Here is a 15,636-nt window from a genome sequence, read left to right as displayed (position 1 = left end):
AGTGACATGACGTATTGATTACATCGGTCGAACCACGTATTATGAGTAAATGCAAGCAGACAGTGCGTATTCGCATCCTAAACTGCAGGTCAAAAGGGTGGTATTATATCGCTAATCCTCTCACGGATTTATAGGACGCTCATTCGCGTCAACGGTGACATTCTGTGTGTGAAAAATCTTTCCCATCTATTACCATGTAGGTACTTTACTACTTAACCCGGGAACTTCGAACTTTAGCCTCGGTCTTGGCTCCGTAGCCAGTGCATGATGGATGCTATGGGACAGCACACGTAAAGATAAATGCAGAGAAAAAGTTTTGGGTTAATGGGCTGTAGAATTCACATATTACTCGTGCATAAGATTAAGGGTAAAAATAGCCACAGTTGTAATCCATCACTTTGTATGACTTCACCGGAATCGTCCCCGGTGCGGCTTATAGCAGACCAAGCGTGGTAGAAATATGAATGCCAAACTTAATTGATTAACGCCGTCTGTTATGGCGATGGACCCTGGCCAGTTACTTGCCATTTTTCTTTGTGTCAGTTGGCGATTTATTGAGATATCGTGCCGGTTTTCTTTTCTTTTTCATATAGGCCAGCCATAAACGAAACAAACTAAAATCAGTCATATTAATTGTAACGTTTGTTTCGATTTACTAATTTTGGAATTTTGTTGTTCTTTAGCTATCTACCCGGCCTTAAAAATACTTCAACGTTTTGGCGCATATTTCCCGGCTTTCCCGGCGCGCACATCCTGCTTTACACACGCATTTCCGCGAACACCAAAGACCCGATCACGTAAATTGACTTAATATAAAAACATGCTCGTTTTATCCATACGTGTTGCTGTAAAGTTTCCGCTATTTTGAGATTCCGATTCCTTTGCTTCAATTCATTGCATAGCTTACTTTTTCAGCAAAGCTACCGGTGACGTAATGCGGCTGCTGGCAGCTTCGTTAGCGGCGATGGACTTCTGCCGGTTGCCTTTTTCTCTTCGCAGCGCAAACGTTTTTTTTACGCTTGAGGTTTAGGAACCACAGAAGGTTTAAAAACGACGCTGCTCAATAGTTGAGTGCAGATTCGTGACAAGTTTGTCAAGAAAAGGTTTCAAAATAGTTAGATGTCAAATTGTGCTTCATTTTACCGGCGTACAGTCGAACAATTATCTCGTGTTATTATATTATACGTGTTCATGTTGTATAACGAACAATTTTGAACAGTTAAGAAGCACTTGTCGGCATATAAATGCTTAAGAATTAGGTTGTTGGAATATCTGAAACGAACGCAAAGCAGAATTCTTGATCTGGAAGAAAAATATCGAAGAAAACTGAAACGAAACAACCACAACTTTCGAAAATGGATTTGTCCAATTTCCTTTTAGTGATGGTCGTTATGTTTTTGCAACAAACTTCAGGTTAGTGAAACAACCCTTTGTAATTATGTAAACTATATGCAGCTATTTCTCGTCATGAAATCGCTGCTTCGCGGGGCATGCGCGGTGCGACTGTCTTCTAATATAGATTCGTATCCGGTAACGCCGGGGGGACCCGAACATGCAGAAGGATGGCTAGGCGTGGTCGTCTGCAATAAATTCGGTTTCGAAACAAATTTTAAAACTTACATTTTTCGTATTAAATTTTACAAAAAAAATACAAAAAATTAAACAATATTGTCTCATGATATTTTTGATATTTTTTGTATTAAATTTAACAAAAAAAATAAACAAGATTGTTTTATAATTTTTTTTAAAACTGTGTTTACCATTTCAACGTTAACATTGGCGTCTGGCGTTCTGCGAAGTAGCATGATTAACAGTAACCTTTGTCGTAATCGGCCTGTCGGTTCTATGCACCAACTCATACTTCTGATTCAAGTGCGGTTTTAAATCGTCGCGGTGAAAGGTCGTGTTTCGGGCAATAAATACACGATCATAATAGTTATTAAATATTTCGCATTAAGAAATGCTCATAAACACACTTAAGGCAAGACTCTGGCGAAATTAACACTGGAATATAACTTGTAGACGAGGGAAAATTGAAACAACGTCGCTAATTTAATAGTTAGCAATTACGGTGGTGGTCAAACTACCTAAGACCGAAGTTGCGGCGTTCACTCTCTGAATGAAGGGTATTTATTCCAGCTGGTTAGCTATTAAATCATATCCTTTACACGTCATTTGTGGTAGCGGCTGTTAAACCTACAGTCTTGGTTTCGCGGATCCTAGGTTTTGTAATTGAAGGCTTTGTCGGGTTTACTGGATAGCGAAATTGGCTCTATGCTTTCAAGCTATCTGTAAGCGCGAGATAACTTCAAACGGATTATATGCTCTCGCACTGAGTGATCCTCGGGCTACCGAAGTCTGATTATTACGCGGCGCATAATGTTCGTTTTGTGTCCGCACCACATTGACAGCTATCGAGTGCCGCATCTCAAACCAGCGGAGGCAAAGCACTAGGTGGTCATTTCTTAACCTAACCGCCCGACTGAGTAATTCTGTGGCCGCAAATTCGTTTTCGGAATATGACGCTCGCAGTTGAATTGGTTAGCGAAGTGCTGGGCGTCATAATTACAGCAATGGGAAATGAAACACCGGTTGCGGTTAATGTCGACCAGGTGCAGCCCATTCCAGCCGCTCTTTTTGACATAGCTAATTAGAATGGTCGATATTTCATGATTCAATTTACCACTGAATTATAACATTTTGTAGTGAATTGCGGCGCACTGACAAGGAGCGATTTCGTCAATAAGTTGACGAGGGAACGGAGATCAGTCTCCGAGCAATCTGTTCAAGTGAACGAAGACCTTGAAGCTGTCGTCTACACTCTTAACCGACCGGTCGGGGGAACTAGGAGAACACCTGGTTCTTTGCAGGAACTTTTTGCACAATTCCGTAAAACCGGGACGTCTTTTACTGCCCCAGTGATCCAAACCACCGGCGAAGTAAGAACTACTTCTTCTAGCAATGAAACAGAAGGGACAGGGAACCCAGAAACTAGGTTGGTTTCTGTTTTGTTTACCTATTATAGCAAAACTCTCACCACGACCCCGGCCGTGAGAGGAAGTCATGACCAAACCCACATTCCTTGACGTAATCATTTGTTACCCATTACATCATCATGATATATGCGTTCATGAAACGTTTTTTGTCTTTAATTCGCTTCCTGTCACCAAATACTTTAAATGGAAAAGTTTCGAATAGCCGTCAAGCCATATAAAGCGCACTGGTTAAGCTTTCTTTATAAATAGATTTACCCCCCCGTTTGTGTTATGATTCATGGCACATTATACGAAAAGAGCCGAGCCATTGCTTACCACAATGAAAAGGCCTATACTGACCAACATGTTTAGTCAACCAATTTAAGTCAATCGTATACCTATAATTTATAACTAGGGCGGGAAGTAGTCTTCTGTAAATCATTGTAATTCCCCATCCGTCAACTAGATTTAAAGGTCAAACCGTCAACCAGTTAAATATCAAATCTTTCAATTCATATTATGCTCATCAATACGATTTTGTTTAACAGCAATTCACCAGATGTCGAAGCCGAAATTCAAAGTGAAGAAAATCAACATGACGTCACCATTTCGTCATCAGTGGACGAGACGGCGCCAGGCGTAGACCCGAATGACGTTGAGGAGATCGCTCGTAAGCGCCACTATGCGGCGAAGGACGGTTTCGCAAAAATCATCGACATCAATCAACGTAAGTTGTCATACGAACCGACTCCGTCCATCTTGTTGTCATTTTGCGGAATTTTAATACGAGAGTGCAGTTTTTCAGATCTCAATCTTGCTACAAGTGCCACTGTACTTAAGAATACGATTTTGTGTAATTACCAAGCGGCTTACAGCACAGCTCGACCGTGAGCATGCGATTACAATCCAAATCTCATCTTCGATTACGTTGTTAAAAATCGCGACCGATTTATGCTAACCTTTACAAGTTGTCGGTGATTCATTTAATAACGCTACTTTATGTTGTACAGGCGTTGGAGTTAGAGGGGTAAAGCAAGGAGACATGCGCATGAGCCTGGTAAGCTGATGACCAATTACAGCTATGGGCAATTTCGATGCAAAGATTTATTTCGGTTTAAAATTAAATTCTCATTATTTTCTCACGACCAACACGTCAATATTTACTTTAAACTTTTCTGTAATATCCGAAACCAATAACCAGCCAGCATGGCTAAGGCTCGATTTCATTAATATTAGTTGTATATGTGTCATATATATCGGGGTGTTATATTATGAAAACGTGAACGAATAACGATTTCAGAAATACTTCCCAGAATATTTAAACTCTGCTTTTTATACAGTAACTTTAACTAGTAATTTCCTTAACACGATAAAGGCTCAAGAATTAGACGCTTATTATGTATTGCCAATTTCCTTTTCATAATGATATCGATAGCTTTCAATCACGAAACTCATATAGTAGAGTGGAGGATATGGGACACCTTTTATTTTATCGTCTCATTTGGTACTGAACAAAGAGCATTCAATGAAATATAAAACCATATTCTCACAACTTCCATAGACCGTTGTTACCTGTTTAAAACACGATCAGAGTCATCAGCTATTTTGTGTCAAACGTGTCTCATCTTCCCCCACCCTATACTCTATATTGGTTAAAGTTTATTAACAGTTGGTTATCCTGTTTTGTAGAACCGTAACTCAGCAGGTGGAAGCGACAAGTGGCCCAAAACCAGATCTGGTCCAAATCGTGGCTTGGTTAGAATTCCGTACAAGATATCAAGTCAATACAGTAAGAAACTCATATAGTTCATATTAAGAAAAGATCTTATGGAAACCATTTATCGCAGACCGCACGCAATTAGCCGTTATTCGATCTGCAATGGCCACGTTTACAAGACACACATGCCTTCGATTTGTCCCAAGGCGCACTGAAGTCGCGTATATTTTTATCAGCAACGGAAAAGGGTAAGTTACTCTAATAAACGCTATCATATACATTGGTTTATCCTTCTAATTTTAGTTGCTGGGCATACGTTGGTAAAACTGGCTACTCCTCACAAACTGTATCGCTTGGAATTCCCGGGTGCGTGGCTAAGGGTATTGTCCTTCACGAGTTCATGCATGTTGCTGGCTTCCAACACGAACATTCTAGAAGCGATCGCAACCGATACGTTCAAATCCTAAGACAAAATATCCAAGGAGGTAATGCATTTATTTCTATAAACGTACATAAAATTGTGGCAGTTATGTAACCGTTTATATATCACAGATATGACAATGAATTTCGATCTTTACAACGATACCGTTAACTACGTCGTGTACGACTACAACAGCGTTATGCATTACAGCAAAACTGCATTCTCCAAACAAATTTATCTGCCGTCGATTCAGGTATTATAATAATAATTACTTAAATATAGCGGGAAAATAGGCTGCAATTTTTATATGCAAAATTAAATCGGCCAAACCCATTTGTAAACGGATATCAGTCTGTTTCCGAAACCTTATGGGTGTCTAATATGTATAACTTAGAGAGCATTAGAAAACAAACCTATCATTACATGTCGCTCTGAAAAGCTTGAAACCCAATTGCTTTCTTCCTCGGTTACAGGTTATACCAAAGAGAAAACCGGAACCAATTATTGGACAGCGAGAACGTTTAAGTCCCTACGACATCGAAGAAGTCAAATATCTTTACGATTGTGGTGAGTGACGCCATGAGTAATTACGTACTGCTGTTTGACAAGTCTGTCCATTGATCTGAAATACGTGGAGACGCTACAGTGACTAAGATCGGACGAAGACACGCCCGTGAATTAGCATTAGGCGAATGAAAGCTAATTAAAAGGCTTAAGTTTCAATCTTAAAAGAGGAAAATATGACCCCACTTAGCGGTTACTTAGTGGTCGGCGTCGAGGTTAAATTGACATTAAACGTAACTGTTTTGTACGCTTGTCTCTGGGAAAGATAGCCACGCTGGCTTAATGGGAATCGGTCTGTTTAGGTAGTTACTTAGAAGAGATCCGATTAACCTGCTGCGCATGCATTGTATGCCGACCATAGCATGGTTGGTACTGACCAATGTTAGTCACGGTAGTCATGATTCACTTGCAACATAAACCACCACAGAACTGAATACAATAATTGTTTGCTGATATACCGTCCCTGCCATGCTAATCTCCTATTCTCTAAAAAGCCTGAAGCTGTAATGACTATCAGCTGCCCAATCTGCTCCTCCTGGTATCTACACTATACGGCTTACTCGCCACGAACTTGCCCGTTAAAGTATTATGTATACACATAATTTGGCATGTCGTACGACACTTTCTAAAATACTTGATGACCTGGTCTGATTTCTGTGAACTTTAAATTTCCAGGAGCAGGAACATACCAACGATGTGGAAGAGATTTCTTCAACCTTGCAACTGGTTCGTTTAACAGTCCAAGTTACCCCAGCCCTTACCCAGCGGAAGCTCACTGTACATGGAACATTACCGTACGACCAGGACGTTTCGTGAACGTCACGTTCAAGGGAATTGACATCAGTGGTAAGTGTGGTAAACGCCTTGATAAGTTTATTGGGCTCTAAATTTACATCTCAAATCCCCAACTGCGTTTTCAATATTAAACGACGTGTGACTTTGCATTTAAAGTTAAAAAAAGTTTTTTTGGATAAAGTGGAACATCGCAATTTTTCAGATTCCCCGCTATGTCAGAACGACGTTATACTTATCCACGATGGGAAAAATGCGGCTGCCCCCACTATGAGGACAGTCTGTGGTACTCAAACTGGAGATATTTCTGTAAGTACCACCAGCCACATTTGCTTGCATGGTTAAGTGTTCGTCATTGTAACCGTTATGTAACTTGACAGATTGTCAGCACTGGCAGAAGCATGTTCATTATGTTCTCGTCTGACCCAACGCGAGATTCGAACCGGGGTTTCCGTGCAATATTCCGTGAAAGTACGTTGCAAATGTTCGATCACGCATTGTATCCACTATGCCTTAAAATAGAATCAAATGTCAACATACTCTATATTCACAGCGAGACTTCCTGGTAGAACTGCTCGAGCACTAGCTATGCCAACCCTACCTCCGATCACACACTCACTTGGGAGATTCCAATGCGATTTCGACCAAGGTACTTGCGGTATGACACAAGACACGCTCGACCAACTTGACTGGATAAGAAGCCGAGGCCCGACGCCAAGCCGTAACACTGGGCCATTTTTTGATAACACAAATGGACAAGGTTTGCACGTGTTTATATAGGACATTAACCATTTAAGGTTACATACATGATTTGCCCGCATGAATTGATATATGCACGTAACCTCATTAAAATACCACTGTCAAAAGTTCAACTTGTTTACAGTCTACGCTCGATATGCATAACTTTAAGCCGCGTTAATAGCCGGGTTCTGTGAGGTACTCAAACTTATCGGTTCACTTTCATCGCAGGTTATTTTATGTTCGTGGAGTCGTCGCTACCCGCAGAGGCAGGAGATAATGCAATTATTCGGACGCCTTGGCTCAATGGAGTCAACTTTTGCGTTACCTTCAGCTATCATATGTACGGTGCTTACATGGGCAGTCTGCGTTTATATGCACTTGAAAAGAGGTATGTTCTTATTGCTGTTTCAAGCCTCTGTAATAATTTTAATTAGCCGGTGTTTCTCGTCGCTGTTTCATCTTGATTACTTTTCCAAATTCTTCAACAGAACAACTGATGGTTATGGGCATGAAGTGCTCTTGTGGGAAAAACACGGAAACCACGGTCGCAACTGGCTCACACAAGAAATAAATTACAACGCAGGAAATAACGTTGAGGTAACGACCAACGTCAAAAAGCTAACTATTTGGCTTGAATAGTAATTAAATATATGTATTTGCAGTCCGTTCACTTCTACTGGGAGGTGTTTGTCTTCTACTACCAATCTGACATCGCAATCGACGATATTGATATTTCACCTGGAACATGTAGATCAACACCGGTTGCTACGACCACTTCCCCTAGGTTGGTTGTATGGACGACCAACCGAAGACCAACGACACCAACAACGACACCACCAACCACTGCAACAACAACCAGAGCAACCACAACTACAAGATCTACCGTCCCCACCACAACGACCAGAAGAACCATACCTACGACTCTACCACCAGTGGCTTATGCAAGTAAGTGCTTTGAACAACACCCTGTGTATTGCAGAACTTAACCATGAAAACAGTTTAATTACAATATACACTTCATAACAAGGTATTAACTGCACGTTTGACAATGACTTATGTGGGTGGACGCAATCAAGAAGCGATACTTTCGACTGGACGCAGAGACAGGGACCGACGCCAAGTCATTCAACTGGGCCTACCAGCGACCACACAACTCAGAATGGTAAGTCTACTGTTTGTTACTCCTTCATGCTCGTGGTGGAATTTAAAGTGCACAGACCGACCTCAACAATGCAAATCGCCAAATAAATGGTGCGTTAACGCCACGCAAAGTAGTTGGTGTGTGTATAAAGTCTTTCTTTCTTGGAATCTCCGTTTCTATCAATAACTTGATCAGTACCTTCTCGTCCTTTCATCGACTAAATGAGAGACCGTTAGATTTGCACAAAGCGCCTATTATAATGACTGCGGAGATAAAATTTGGACGTCCATGTGTTGTGAGCGTCATTTATTTTTTTAGACAAAGGCCAGCGCAACAGCTTTTGTACTGAGATTATAAATGTTTTGTTTATATTCAGGAATGTACATGTTTATCGAAGCATCAAGTCCAAGAAAACTCGGACACAAAGCACAACTCGTATCCCCACTTATTACGCCACAAACTCATTGCTTGCATATGTTCTACCACATGTATGGGAGACAGATCGGCACACTTACCGTAAGTTTAACATTACATTTATAGGAATATACCTCATATAGAATTAGTGACTAAGTTATAGTTTTTTATTAGGTTGCGCAAACGATTGGTGGGGTCAGAACCAATCTGATTGAACTGACAGGAGAGAAAGGAAATCTCTGGAATTCACTTTCTGTTGAAATTAACTCAGGATCTGTGAGAAAATCAAGCCGACGCAGCGACCGAGAGGAGCGAGTATGTTTCAAATACCTCATTAAGTATCCACAATTACGAACGGAATTTAATATAACGCTTTTTGATTTCAGCAATTTATTCGCAGCGACGAGAACACGAGAGAAAACCCGACTCAGGTAACCTTATATAATATTATTAGAAAGCGGAAATTATAACGTAACCAAGTATATTATTACATAAGACCTTTGAGAGACATAATAATACGATCTTTTATTGTTTTTTTTTATAGGATCCAGACTTAGACGTGGCTTCGACAAACACACAGCACGGTAAGTGTTAAATGTAACACAATTATCTCGGTATACGTTTTTAGCTAACTTTCAATTTTTCTACTTTAAATCTCCCACGGTAATTTAGCATATTCATATCATAGATTCATTATATTTTATGTTACTTCTTGCAGTTTGTCCATCATTTAATTTGGTAACTCGAAAAATAATTTAACATAAGTTTAATATTTATTTTATTTAACAGACTCGATGGTTGTTGGGACAAGACAGACAGGCTTGTTGCAAGCACATCCAGATTTGAGGGTTATCATCGAAGGAACTACGGGCCGAGGATACGCTGGTGATATTGCCATAGATGACGTTGTTATTACTGACGGCCCATGCGGTAAGAATCAATTGATCATATTACAGCAAAGATTAAAACGTAGTCGTGTATAGTTTTAAGATTATTTTCACATCAAGGCTAGTAGTGTAGCAGTCATGAGAACTTAATTCCTAAAATAAATCAATGGGTTTTAAATCGGTGATAACCTCAGCAGATGATCATGTTTATTCCAATTATTTACAGATGCTACACCGAGCGTAGCCCCGGTCGTGCTCGCAAATGATTTCAATTGTAACTTCGATGTCGATATTTGCGATATGATCCAGAACGGTGATAACTTGGACAACTTTGATTGGACGCGTAACAGTGGTCCAACGGGTAGCGCAGCAACCGGTCCATCTACCGACCACACGACGGTAATTACAAACCGTTTGTCTTCGTAATTTACGTGAGACTGTGTCTAATTGTCGGAAATATATACACAGGGCAACGAGCAGGGTTATTACATGTACATTGAGTCGTCATCACCTCGCATGGGAAACCAGATTGCTGAGTTGACCACCCCTAAAATGACACCACATCAATACTGTGTGCGATTTTTCTCTCACATGTGGGGTTCGGCTACCGGAGCCATGAGGGTAAATATATTGCATTCTACTTTTGGTATACCAGCATAATACACACATGTAATCAGTACGTAACTGTTTTTGCTTGTATGCTTATATGATTAATTCACGTTGATTTATGTTACAGGTATTTTCTATTGAAGAGTTGCCCGGAACAAGTTCTGATTCACGGTTGAGACAACTTAATGTTGTTGGCAACCAAGGAGACTCTTGGATTGCACGCGAATTTGACTTCGTGCACAACACCAACGCACTCAATGTTAAATTTGTCTTCCAAGGAAAAGTTGGTCCAAGTTTCACGAGCGATATAGCGATGGATGATTTGACTATTACACCGGGAACCTGTCAAGCTAGCTCTTCCACAACAGCTCCAACCACCACAACAACCAGAAGAACAACAACAACAACACGACCGACAACGACGACAACAACAACAACAACAAGACCAACAACAACAACCGCAACCACAATAACACCAACGACGACAACAACTACAACAACTCAACCAACAACCACAACTAGATTAACGAGAAGGTCAACCACAAGTTCATCAACAACAACAACAACCACAACAGTAGCACCCACCACCACCACAACTACGACAACAGCACCAACTACAACCACAACCACGACTCCCCCACCCACTACAACAACTCCAACAACGACGACTACAACAACCACAACACCAGCCACTACGACAACTCTTGCTCCAGTGAATATTATTCCTACAGGTTTGTCGCCTGTCTGTATTTATTTAGTGTCTGTGTGTATTAGCAGAACAAACCAGTCTAACATGATATTCACAGACTTTGCGTGTGATTTTGATGCCTCATTGGATTGTGGGATCACTCAATCCACAACTGACGACTTTAACTGGATTCGTCATCGTGGTAAAACTTCTAGCGGAGGAACTGGTCCTTTGGCGGATCATACTTCTGGTACAACATCAGGTAATGGTCGCACATGACACACAATATATTGTCTTGGTTTGACCCAACCGCAGAAAAAGTTAATATTATTTTCCTATTCGTAGGCTATTATATGTACGTGGAAGGAAGCCGACCAAGACGCCGTAACCACGAAGCAATCATATCAACTCCGTCTCTTGGAATCTCCAAAGCAAAGCGATGTGTGACTTTCTGGTACCACATGTGGGGTAGTGGGATGGGTACACTCGACGTTACAGCGGAGTTCGCAACACCGTCCAGGTAAATTTATTTAGACCTTGAAACACCCAAAAAATATGGCTACTGAAAATTTCAAAAAGCGCATATATAAATTGAGTTTTTTGTAAAGGCCAAGTGTAAGAACGAATGGAGGAGCGTTACCTACGAATACAAGTTCTGTGTTCCGAAGACAAGGAAACCAAGATCGTAATTGGTTATCTGCTCGTATTACATTGGATCAACACCAGTCTTACATGGGCGGATCAGTGGTGTTGCATTTCCGTGCAATCCGTGGAGACACTTTCCAAACTGACTTGGCCATCGACGACATTTGTACATCTGAAGGACCATGCGGTAAGTAATGGAAAACCATTTATTACACAGCATGTTAAAATGTATGAATAACGCCTCGTTTGCCACAGACTCCAACAATCGTTGCAACGCAGCTGGGAGGTTAATCGCTACCACAACACGGGCAGTTGCAGCCACAACAACAACCACGACGCCTGCGACTACCACCACGGGTTCAACAACAACAGTATCGACCACATTCTTGGCTACAACGACTCTAGATCCTTTACTTCGTCTATGCGTCGGCATGCCACGTAAGCTGACTCTAGCCTGTAGTATGTCGAATAATGTTAACGATCCTTATCTTTTAGTGTGCACTTTCGAAAGTCGTCAACCAAACAATCAACGACCACGTACAGCTTCTGTAGCGCCACCACCTGGACGAGGAGCATCACTTGATCTTGGACCTCACGATCCACATGCACCATATGCTAATGACCTGATGTGCGGTTGGAAACAACTTGTACAACGAGATCAATTCAACTGGACAAGACACAGCGGTGCCACTGTCAGTAGAGGCACTGGTCCACCAGGAGATCATACGACTACTAGAGGTAATTGCAAAACTCAACAGAACATAATGATACACTTCTTTATTAAAAACTGGCCAAACTTTTTTTTAGTATATATATTAAATAAAACAATTAAAAAACGGTTTAATTATCAGGTTATTACATGTACATCGAGACTTCTAGTCCAAGAAAAATGAACGACAAAGCATTCTTGCAAACATATCTCATGTTTGCCACTGACTATTGTCTGGACATCTATTACAACATGTATGGGGTAAGTTCTCTTCACAAATCTGTCACACTTGTCTAAAAAACAACTTGTAACACACAAACTTCTCAGGTTTTTGCTGGAAGGTTATCTGTACGTTCTGTTCAAAGGCTTACAAATGGTAGAACCACCTTGTCGTATTTGAAGAATGTAGCTGGTAACCAGGGTACACGGTGGAAGAACATGAAAGTTCAATACAGGCCGCCACGTAACGCAAGGGTAAGTTGTTGTTTTAAAAGTATAGTGGCCCTAAGAAAATCCACACGCCTGACTTAAATATTGACTTCAATGCATTAAACGGAGTTATGAGTTCTATTTTTACATGTAGCAGTATTCTTAAATTCTGGTTTACACTGCTTATTTTGCTTCTGCAGGAAGTAGCTTTCAGATTGGAAGGTGTCGTTGGAAAGGATTACAGAGGCGATATTGCAATTGATGATATTGCCATACACCCAGGACGATGCGGTAAGTTCTTAAAAAATCTGTTTAATATAATTGCCATTAATTAACTCCGTTTAGACTATTTGATAAAATTGTACCAATTATATTACTGGGTTTTCAACGCTCTTTGTTCTTTGCAGATGCATGTGCCCGACCAAGTCACTCGTTTACCAACAACTTAAACCAGCAACAATCTTTCTCCACCGGCTGTGCACATGCCAGGTTGTTTTATGTGCGCTGCTGCAGTCTCACCCAAGAAAAGGTGGTGTATAGACGAGTTGATAACTGTGACCAAGATATGTTTAGCCCTCCGCGATTAAACTGGTTTTGCAACAACATGTAAGCTCTAGCGAAACTGTAGAAAAAGGTGCACTTGCCGTTGATCCGTGGAAGCTCGGCCCTGCTACGGCTAGAGCGATCGAACGAACTTGAAACAAGAAACCAAACGGCAGAGCGGGCAAGCAGAATGTATCGCATACCTCGTCAATTTTTCCTTTTTTTCTTATGCTGCTAACCGCTCGTGGCAATCTACTTCTACGAAGCTGTTTGTTTCCACGGCGCGGTATAGAGTTCAACTATGTTTTATTTGCGATACTCTAGCACTAAACTAGCACATACTGAGCTTACACACTCGCACTACAAATTTAGTTTCATTTACTGTGACTTTATTTATTGTTATAGTAAAAGTTTCAAAACTGAACTGCACAATTGTAATTTAAATAACTGAACAATTGCACTTTGTCAGCATTCGTTTTAACACCAATCCATAGAAAACTTGCCCTCTTTCGTGTTAGCAACAGTTTACTGTGTACAATCTAATTTACAAATGTGCATCAGCCGTATTGCATGCGATTTTTCAGGTCTGACACTAATTATTAATATTATTATTTATAACGTTTTTGTTCCACATTGTTGTATTTTTAGTGACTTTCAGATTTTTTTTATTTATTGTTTACTTGTTCCAAATTTATCGCTTTTCTTTTGCAAAAGCAATATGCACTTTTGGTAGGACTATTTTATGTTGTATTGCATTGCAGTTCGTTTTATATTGTAGGCCTATTGCAGTTTGACGTTTTTTGGTGAGACACATTCTTATCTCGAATAAAAACGACCCTCAACGTATTACATGTTATTCTATTGTTTATTTCTTAGTTGAACTGATGAGACGCTGGATGGTATACAGTAGGGTGGGGAAAGATGGGACACATTTAGCACATAATATTCAAATATCCCGATCGTGTTTTAAAACGGTCCATGGGATAGGTAAGGATATGGTCCTACATTTCTTTAAATGTTCTTTGTTTACTACCAGATGGGACGAGAAAATAGAATGAAAAAGTGTCTCATCTCCCCCCACTTTTGTCCGGTGGCGTGTAAAATTTAGTCCGGGTGATATTGCGCGTATGTTGCAACGCTACTACGCAAACTTTACCTTCTCATATTATTACCAACGACGACAAAATGTATTTTTTGATGGAATCGGCGTCCAAACGCTATTGAGTAACGAAGCCAACAAAGACGATTTAAAGGGGACGAAAACAGCGAAAAAGAATTAACCTGCAGAAAGTCGGACCAAATGTTACAAAAACCCGGACCATTTTTTTCGCTGTTTTTTTAATTCGGACCAACGACATACTGTATAGGTTTATATAGCATTCGGCAGAAACTTTTAACGTAGTATAGACATAGATCAAGAACAATGGTAGCACTGTACATAGTTTTGGTTCGTATGTTGCTTCATTATTTTTTACTGAAAGCGTGTGTTGGTGTAACGGTGTATAATGGCGTTTTGGTGTGTTTAAGTTTAACTACTGTCGTTTTGTTGCTAATTTCCTTCTCTTTGTTGTTCTATGAACCTGATCTTCGCTACTGTACCCGAAGAGGTAAATAACAAATCCGTATGTTAACCCATTCACTCTGACATCATAGACATAGAAGATCTGTTTTTTTTTTTCTGCACAAAAGATAATGTGATAATGCAACAGGAATTGCCTGATAGTATAAGTATTAAATCAGAGCAAGTTTCACAAAATATATAACAACTCACAAGTATTATAATATTGGTTAAATATAGTGGAAACAACAAAACACTTTTTAACTCTGTTTTCCTCTGTTGGTTGACATTGTGGCAGCTGTTAGAGTTTACTATATATCTGTAAGTTTGTATTGCTAAATTTGATTAACTTTTGCTATTTTCGTGTAACAAAATTAATGGCATAATATAAAAAAATCTTGTTGTAATAATTTAAACATACTTTTTTTCTACAGACCACGATCACAATAGTATGTGGTGGTGGTTCAAGAAAATTATATCAATGGAAAATGCCCAAGTGGAGATATGTGGTTTAATAAAGACCTGCCATGACATGTGGTATGTAAGGATTTAAAATATAGTATAATATGTTCAATTATATTGTTATTGGCGTGCAGTTATTTTACCCAAAAGTCTATCAAATTAAGTTATGTTCCGGTTCTCTCTTTTTGTTACGTCATCGCCTTTTTTCTCTTGCATTCTCTTTGTTCATTACGTGGCAATTTCAGTTTAGTTGATCCTTAAGTGATTTGAATGAACGTTGGTGCTAAACTTCTGTAGTGAACGGAAGTAGTTTATAGCCACAAATTTTCAGGTATATATCT

At 40.0% G+C, this 15,636-nt stretch overlaps 1 protein-coding gene and 1 long non-coding RNA gene across 2 annotated transcripts in view; both read left to right on the top strand.

Annotated features, from left to right (window-relative positions):
- The first annotated feature begins 1,219 nt into the window (after positions 1 to 1,219).
- LOC100182911 (MAM and LDL-receptor class A domain-containing protein 1-like) lies at positions 1,220 to 14,111 on the top strand. Its single transcript, XM_018813109.2, has 34 exons — positions 1,220 to 1,413; positions 2,707 to 2,995; positions 3,524 to 3,702; positions 3,986 to 4,032; positions 4,665 to 4,764; positions 4,823 to 4,940; positions 4,996 to 5,177; positions 5,245 to 5,366; positions 5,587 to 5,680; positions 6,353 to 6,523; positions 6,675 to 6,778; positions 6,850 to 6,940; positions 7,023 to 7,229; positions 7,439 to 7,598; positions 7,699 to 7,807; positions 7,873 to 8,155; positions 8,238 to 8,372; positions 8,728 to 8,867; positions 8,940 to 9,080; positions 9,152 to 9,196; positions 9,310 to 9,349; positions 9,555 to 9,695; positions 9,879 to 10,051; positions 10,121 to 10,273; positions 10,389 to 10,992; positions 11,068 to 11,211; positions 11,295 to 11,469; positions 11,558 to 11,781; positions 11,850 to 12,032; positions 12,090 to 12,332; positions 12,446 to 12,564; positions 12,631 to 12,777; positions 12,933 to 13,023; positions 13,140 to 14,111. Exons 1-34 carry the CDS (start codon positions 1,356 to 1,358, stop codon positions 13,340 to 13,342), a joined length of 5,415 nt encoding a protein of 1,804 aa, XP_018668654.1. The 5' UTR covers positions 1,220 to 1,355; the 3' UTR covers positions 13,343 to 14,111.
- Positions 14,112 to 15,398: 1,287 nt separating this feature from the next.
- LOC113474460 overlaps positions 15,399 to 15,636 on the top strand; it is a 6,337-nt gene continuing 6,099 nt past the window's right edge. Inside the window, exon 1 of the long non-coding RNA XR_003396119.1 lies at positions 15,399 to 15,626. This is a non-coding gene — a long non-coding RNA (uncharacterized LOC113474460). The remainder of the gene's footprint in view (positions 15,627 to 15,636) is intronic.

The sequence above is a fragment of the Ciona intestinalis genome, chromosome 8 (assembly GCF_000224145.3).
Source record: "Ciona intestinalis chromosome 8, KH, whole genome shotgun sequence".
Classification (NCBI taxonomy): Eukaryota; Metazoa; Chordata; class Ascidiacea; order Phlebobranchia; family Cionidae; genus Ciona; species Ciona intestinalis.
The sequence above is the reverse complement of the archived record's forward strand: the minus strand, read 5'-3'. Positions and strand labels throughout refer to the sequence as shown.